A 7,713-nucleotide genomic window follows, 5' to 3' on the forward strand; every position below is an offset into this window, starting at 1 on the left:
CCACTGTGCCGTTCCTCGGGGTACCCGGCTCCCGGCGGGCCCCGTCCTCGCTGGCACGGGACGGCGGCTGCCGGCCTTTGCCCCAGCGTTTCTCCTGCCCGCGTTGCCACCCTTTTTTTTTTTTACGGCCCTTTGGTCGCCGCCGCCGCCTTCCCGGCGGCGACCGGGCATCCCCGAACGGGTCCCTCCCCATCACCTCGCCGGGTCCCCAGACCCTCTCTTGGTCCCTGCCACCCGCTGTCCCCAGCCCTGAGAGCTACCCGCTCCTCCCCGGGGGGGGGGGTTTCGGGGCTGCAAATGGGTAGAAGCACACGTGCAGAAAAATAAACGCGTTTCCACGGAGCCTTAAAACGCCTATTCCTGCATTTCCAGGGAAAGCTGCGCCTTAAACGCAGCGAAGGGGCAGAGAACCTGGAGAGCCCGTGGAAAGATAATCCAGGTTTAAAGGTTGAGGGGCTCTGGGTTATCGCCCCGCTAACGCCCGATTCCAAGGGAAGGGGCATTTTGCAGTTGGCAGGGGCAGCAAGAGGCCGGCCCCGACCCAGCAGCGGCTCGGCGTGTGGCTCCGGGGCGGGGGGGGGGGAAAGAGCCCGACGCTGGTGGAGGATGAGCAAGGAAGGGACCCGCCAGCCTGGTTGGGGACGGACAGGGACACACAGAGCTTCGTGGTGGCCCCCCTGGGGCTGGAGAGCCTCCCCGGCTGCCGTGGGAGAGGAGGGACGGGAGGTTCCGGAGCCGCAGGTGAGGAACCGGAGCCGTAACGGGCCACGAACGCAGGGTGAGCGGAGACAGCCTGTTCATCCCGCTCCCCCAATCTCTGGGGCTTTTCCTACCGAACCAGCTCATTATTTTTTCAGAGCTGGGAACAAAAATAACTGACAGCGAGTGAATAATCCATGAGGCTTTGGCTGAGCGGCGTGAGCGTTGTCAGGGCAGGGGCGGGGGGCTGTTGAAACAAGAAAGAAAACATTTAACTCAACCCCAAACTGAAAGGGTGGTTCGGACGGGCGCTCCCTGACCCTGCTCTGGGGCCGGAGGCGAGGTTTGGGGGCAGGCACCGTCCCCAAACAGTGTGTGTGCGTGGGGGGGGGATGCTCCAGGAGCGGGCGAGCGAGCGATCCCCCCCCACACACACACTTAGGGCAGCGACAACTCACCGGGGTGCTCCCACCCCTCCGAAAATCGGCGCCGGGCTCTCCTTCCTCACCTCCACCCCAAGCTCTCCGTGAGCTCGGGCTGCTCCTTAACTAACCTGCCTCCGCCGGCGTGCTGTGCCAGACGCTCGTCACCACCCTTGGCTCCTCGTTAGCTTCTCCAGCGTCCGTCCCCACCGCTGCAGGGTGCTTAAGGATGGAAGTCAGTAACGGGCTCGCCGGGAGCCGACAAACCTCCTCCGCTGGTTAAAAACGGGCCAAGAGCCCCTTGGCCGCAATCCCTGCCCCCAAGACGAGCGAATTTTCGAGGGGCTGCAGCGCGGGCGAGGGTCGGGAGCGCTCGTCGGGGCTCCCTCGGCTCCGTTCCCATCACAGGGGATCGCCCGGCCACCTTCGCAGCCTCGTGGGAACGGGGAGCACGTGCCCCACCGCTGTCCCCGCCTCACCCCGAGGAGCAGCCCCGGCCCCCCGGGGGCAACTCCTCGGCCGGTGTAAGAACCCGGAGCCGCCGCCGTCACCGTCACCGCCGCCGGCTGACCCGCCGCTCCAGCAGCGCTAAATATAGGGAGCCATGCTGCCGTGTCTACAAGGGGGGGGGGGGGTGGAATTTAGGGTATCGGGGGGGACCGTCGCATCTCGCCATCTCCAGCGGGACCAGATGAGGATGCTGGGCGCGGAAGACCCCTGCAGCCGGGCGGGATGAGCCCCTTGCCCGACGGGACGGCGGCTCTGCGGGAGGGATTTGCAGCTTCCCGTGCTGAGAAATCCCCGAAACAAGGAGACGCAGGCCCGGCCGGAGCGTTTATTTCAAAGATAAAATAAAGCCAAGGGGGTACTAGCCGAGGTAGATGGTCTGGCTACCGGCGCGGCTCCTGACATACGTCGGGGTCTCTGTAAGCTACCTGCTACGCGGCCACCAGACCTCAAGGAGGCCCCGAACCCCGACGTGAATGAACCCCAGCAGCCAACCGGGTATTTACGGGCAGAAACACCCCGTGAAGCCCCAAGATGCCCCCCCTTGGAGAAGCCCCTCCTCCAAAGCAGCCAGCAGGCGAAGAGCCCCTCTTTGAGACCTAGCGCGGGAGCAGGAGATGGGCAGGGAGGGGGCAAATTTGGGGTGCTTGCTGGCTTTCGGGAGGGGGTACCAGCGCGTCCCGGCCTGCAGCGCAGCGGGAGGAGGATGCCGTAGCCCTGGACGCGGGGGGCCGTCTGGGGACGGTTTCGGGAGCGTGGAGGCGGGACCCCGCACCGAAGTCCTCAGGGCCAGCGCCTCGCTAGACTTCAGGGGCAGCCAGCTGCAAAGAAACCCAAGAGCTGCTGCTTCTGGGAGGGGACAGGGTTCGGGGTGGCCCCCCCCTCCCCCGGCACCCACTGCCCCGCGGGGTCCACGGCCTCTCCTCCGCCCCCCCCCCCCCCCGTGCCCACCCATGCCTGCAGCAGCACCCGGTGCAGCGAGGCGGAGGTGCCGGGGTGCTCCCCCGGGGACAGGGGTGACATGCTTTCCCCGGGGGGGCCGGGGGCGGGGGGGGAGGCACTGGCAGCGGTGGGAGGAGGTCTGTCATGCAGGCAGGGGTCGGACGTTGCTCCTGGGAGCCGGCCTGGGCCCCGGCTCCGCTTCTAGCTGGGCTGGTCTTTGGGATCGTAGATCACCTCGGTGTAGCTGGGCGGCTGGGGCAGGTCGGCCAGCGGCACTGCCAGGTCCACCTGCGTGGCGCTGGGCACGATCAGCATGGCCTGGGGAAGAGCAGGGCGGGGGGAACGACGACGGCGCTGGGGGTCCGGCCGGGGCTTGGCCCTGCTGCCCTTCGCCCAGCTACCCTTCGCCCCCCTGCCCTACCTCGTTGGAGCTGAGGCGGGTGGCCCGGCACCAGAAATTAGCGGTGGCCACGGCGATGCAGAACTCCAGGATGGTGAAGATGAGCAGCACGACGGAAATCCCGTTCCCTGCGAGCTCCAGGACGGGGAAAGCCCCATCAGCGGCTCCCGGGAGGAAGAAACCCGGGCTCGGCCCCCCACAGGGTGGACCCCCCCCCCCTGCATTTTGGGGCTCCCCTCCTCCGTCTCCCACCGATCCTAAGCACCGCAGCCCCGGCTCCGCGGGCGCCAAGGTCTCGCGCGGAGCCGTCCGCCTCGCCGCTTTTACGGCTGGCGGAGAGAAACGGGCGCTTCCAGGGCGTGAGTCATCTCCCGAGGTATCAGCCTAAAATAGGTCAGGCGCACGGCACCGCGCCGGCAGATGGCCCCGCGGTCGGGGTGCCGCCGGCCACGGGCTCCCCGTTCCCGATGGGGCTGAACCCCAGCAGAGGAGCCTGGCAAAGCCCCCCCCTGCCCCCCCGCACCCCTCCCAGGAAGGGCTCAAGCAGCATCCAGGGGGGGGAGGCACGACAGCCCCGGGGGGGGGGGGTGCGGGGGGGAGGATGGAGGGATGGAGAAGGGGACAGGGGAGGTTCCCAAAAGGCTTAGCCCTGTCTGGGCAGGCTCAGCCAGCCCTGGGCACCGCTGCTCCGAAAGCGGAGGCTGGGGGGGGGGGGGGGGGCCGGTCGTGCCCCCGCTTACCAGGACGAGATAGCTGTAGTAGTCAAAGCCGGAGCGGTAGAGCCCGTTCAGGTTGATGTCTACGATGAAGGCGACGATGCCCAGCAGAGCGAAGATGGCGCTGATGACGTTCATGGTCTGGCTGCCCTTCACCTGCGGGCGCGGAAAAGCTTTGGGGCCAGCTTTGGGGCAGGCGTCAGACCCCAAAACCCGTGGGGACACCCACTGCCCCCGGCTCTGCGGCACCGCCCGGCCGAGCCCCGGGGGACCGGCCGCGGGTAACAGCTCAGGCTGCCTTTGGGGCTTTGGTTTTGGGTTTGTTTGGTTTTTTTCTTCCCTCCTTCCCATTGCTCGTTTCCAGAAATAACCCTGGCGCAAGCTTCAAACGTGGCTTTGCCCCGATGGGTTTCACCCGGGGTCGAGCTGCTCCCGCCCACCACCCCCACCCCCCCACACCCCCCCCTCCAGCAAATGGGGCGGCGGTGGGGATCCCCGGGGACACTCACCGCGCACTCCGTGGGGCTCTTCTCCGCCCCGATGGAGAGGCAGCCCGAGATGATGAACTGCAGCGGGAGAGAGAGGGACAGTCAGCCGCCGCCGAGGTCACCCTGAGCCCCCCCCCACCCCCCCAAAACCCATGCAGCCACGGGGCACTAAACACCCACCCAGCGTTAACAAGCTGCCCACGGGCAGGGCCCCACGGCTCTCAGGGGCAGGGTGATCCCCCCACCACCACCCCCCCCTTGTGCGTTGCTGGTCCTTGAGTTTTACAGCTGCTGAACCAGAACCCCCCTGTCCCCGGTGGGCACCGCTCCCCGGCGGGCACCCCTCCTCAGTGGGCACCCCTCGCCGGTGGGCACCCCTCGCCGGCGGGCACCGCTCCCCGGTGGGCACCCCTCCTCAGTGGGCACCCCTCCCCGGCCGGCACCCCTCTCCAGTGGGCACTGCTCCCCAGTGGGCATCACTCCCCGGCGGGCACCCCTCCTCAGTGGGCACCCCTCCCCGGTGGGCACCCCTCCCCCGTGGGCACCCCTCCTCAGTGGGCACCCCTCCCCGGCGGGCACCCCTCCTCAGTGGGCACCCCTCGCCGGTGGGCACCCCTCGCCGGCGGGCACCCCTCCCCCGTGGGCACCCCTCCCCGGCCGGCACCCCTCTCCAGTGGGCACTGCTCCCCAGTGGGCATCACTCCCCGGCGGGCACCCCTCCTCGGTGGGCACCCCTCCCCCGTGGGCACCCCTCCCCGGTGGGCACCCCTCCTCAGTGGGCACCCCTCGCCGGTGGGCACCCCTCGCCGGCGGGCACTGCTCCCCGGTGGGCACCCCTCCTCAGTAGGCACCCCTCGCCGGTGGGCACCCCTCGCCGGCGGGCACCGCTCCCCGGTGGGCACCCCTCCTCAGTGGGCACCCCTCCCCAGCGGGCACCCCTCCCCGGCCGGCACCCCTCTCCAGTGGGCACTGCTCCCCAGTGGGCATCACTCCCCGGTGGGCACCCCTCCTCAGTGGGCACCCCTCCCCGGTGGGCACCCCTCCCCCGTGGGCACCCCTCCTCAGTGGGCACCCCTCGCCGGCGGGCACCCCTCCCCGGTGGGCACCCCTCCCCCGTGGGCACCCCTCCTCAGTGGGCACCCCTCCTCAGTGGGCACCCCTCCCCGGCGGGCACCCCTCCCCGGCAGGCATCCCTCCTCGGCGGGCACCCTCCTCAGTGGGCACCCCTCCCCGGCCGGCACCCCTCTCCAGTGGGCACCCCTCCTCAGTGGGCACCCCTCCCCAGCGGGCACCCCTCCCCGGCCGGCACCCCTCTCCAGTGGGCACTGCTCCCCAGTGGGCATCACTCCCCGGCAGGCACCCCTCCCCCGTGGGCACCCCTCCCCCGTGGGCACCCCTCCCCGGCGGGCACCCCTCCCCCGTGGGCACCCCTCGCCGGCCCCACGCTACGCACAGACACGCCGCCCAGGAAGGGGATCTCGCCGATGACGAAGACGGAGGTGTAGACGTTGGTGAGCGTCGTCAGGACGATCCCAAAAGCCGATGTGCATGAAGCCCGTCATGATCTGGATGGTCTGTGGGACGGGACAGGGCGAGAGTGGGGCCAGCTCAACCCCACCCACCCCCGCCGCCGCCCCGGGGATGGGGATGGGGATGGGGGGGGGGGGTGCGCCCCGGTCCCCGAGCCGCTCCGGGGCCGCAGCATCCCCCGGGGGATCGGCAGGAGGGGGGCAGAAACCTCCGGGGACGGGGGCGGAGCGGGGAGGGGGATTTTTCCAGGGATGCCACCGCCCGCCCCCCCCCCCCCCCCCCCGACTCACCCCCATCACTCGGTTCTTGCCCTTGGGCAGCGTCTCGGCCGTGTACATCACCGCGCGGCTGCCCAGCCGCAGGCTCCCCATCCCCTGCATGGAGGCAGCGGGGGGGCCGCTGGTCGGCCCGCAGCGGGACACCCCCCCCTTCCCCTCCCCCTCCGGGGACCCCCCCCCCCCGGGATCCCCCCCCCGCCGCCGCCGCCGTCAACTCCGTCCCCGGAGCAGCCCGGTCCCCCTCCGGGGCCGGGGCCGCCCCCGCCCCACCGGGCGCCCATTGGCTCGACGCGGCTGATGTCAGAGGCTGCGGCATCCCCGGGCCACCGCCCAGCCCACGCGTGGGCCCCCCCGACCCACGGGTGAGACCCCACCGCCCGGCCCCGCGGGGGGCCCAAGGGGCACGGAGCAGATGGGAGATTTTTGCGGGGGGGGGGGGGGAAGAGGCAGCCCCCCAAAACCTCCCCACTCGCGGGTGCAGCCCCAGCGGGGAGAGGAAAGTGGGGGTGCCCCAGCTGCGGGGAGGGGGGGGGGGGGGCTGCTCAGTGTTGCCCCCCCCCCCCCCCCGGTTCAGGAAAGGGGTCCGGGGCACAGCGGGGAAAGGTGCTCGGGATCCCGACCCACAGCCCACCCGGGGCCACGTGAAAGGGAGAGGAGGAAAGCGGGGGCGCCAGGGGGAGCGAGACGGCCCCAAAAGCACCCCCCCCCCCCCCCCCCAAGCTGTGTGTGTTCCCCCCCACACCCCCCGTCCCGGCTGAGCTAAGCCCCGAGCCCAGCCCCGCTCGCAGCCCACCTGCCCCAGCGCGAGGCCCTCTGTTTACAGGAGCTGGGGAAGGAGAAAGAAGGGGGGGGAACCACCAACCCACAAACCAAAAAGCTCTCCGCAGCGAGTTCCTGGAAGCAAAAAAAAAAAAAATCCATCAAGAGCCATTAGGCACGAAAACGCCTCCTCCCTGCAGAGCTGGGGGCTGCGGAGAGCACGGCCGGGGGGGCTGGCCCCCGCTGCTGTGGGGTCCCCAGCTCCGGTCCTGGGGAGCCAGAGCTCCTCGGCACCCCACCGGGCAGGGATGGTGCCAGGCTGCGCCCGAGCCTGGCTCTGCCCCGGGAAGGTCCGAGCTCCCCGGCCGCAGGAGGTGACAGGCAGAGGGGAATCGCAAGCAGGTCCCGTCGTCATCGGGTCCCGTCCATCTGTCTGTGTCCCCGTCGTTGTCCCATGTGTGTCCCCCCCCCCGCCCCCCGAGTCAGGCACTCTCCCCTGCCGTGGCTTGACACCCAGGGTGCTGGCCCCCGGGTTCAGGGTGTCCAGCCAAGAGCAGAAGCCAAGAACTCGAGGTAGGGGAGGAGGAAAAACAAACAAAAAAAAAACCCCCCACACACCAAACCAAACACACACCAAAGTCAGTGAATAATTAAAGCCCTGGGGGGGGTTATCCTGCCCCTGCCCCCGCGGCGAGCGGCCGGGAAGGTGAGGGGTCCGCACGGTTCGGCGGTGACCACGGCCCAGCCCGCCGGCAGCCGAGGGACAGGCACGGCTCGCTTCTCCCGGCCGGCTCCCGGAGCCTCCTGCCGTGCAGGAAAGCGGCAGGGGGACCCTCCGAGCCCGTGTCCCCCCCCCCCCAGCCCAGGGACCTGCCCCACCGTGGCCGAGCAGCTTTGGGAAGCGGGAGAGCAGTGAGACCCCTTCAGCCCATCTCCCCCCCCCCCCCCCATTTGCCAGGGTCCCAGCCCTCC

General features: G+C 70.2%; 1 protein-coding gene across 1 annotated transcript; it reads right to left on the reverse strand.

Annotated features, from left to right (window-relative positions):
* Window positions 1-1,942: 1,942 nt before the first annotated feature.
* LOC143173925 (membrane-spanning 4-domains subfamily A member 12-like) lies at window positions 1,943-6,108 on the reverse strand. Its single transcript, XM_076364037.1, is given in 8 exon segments — window positions 1,943-2,449; window positions 2,805-2,888; window positions 2,992-3,105; window positions 3,711-3,842; window positions 4,196-4,252; window positions 5,628-5,711; window positions 5,713-5,748; window positions 5,995-6,108. Coding segments are annotated over 8 exon segments (618 nt in total). The 5' UTR covers window positions 6,085-6,108; the 3' UTR covers window positions 1,943-2,428.
* Window positions 6,109-7,713: the final 1,605 nt, after the last annotated feature.

The sequence above is a fragment of the Aptenodytes patagonicus genome, unplaced genomic scaffold (genome assembly GCF_965638725.1).
Source record: "Aptenodytes patagonicus unplaced genomic scaffold, bAptPat1.pri.cur scaffold_460, whole genome shotgun sequence".
NCBI classification, from domain to species: Eukaryota; Metazoa; Chordata; class Aves; order Sphenisciformes; family Spheniscidae; genus Aptenodytes; species Aptenodytes patagonicus.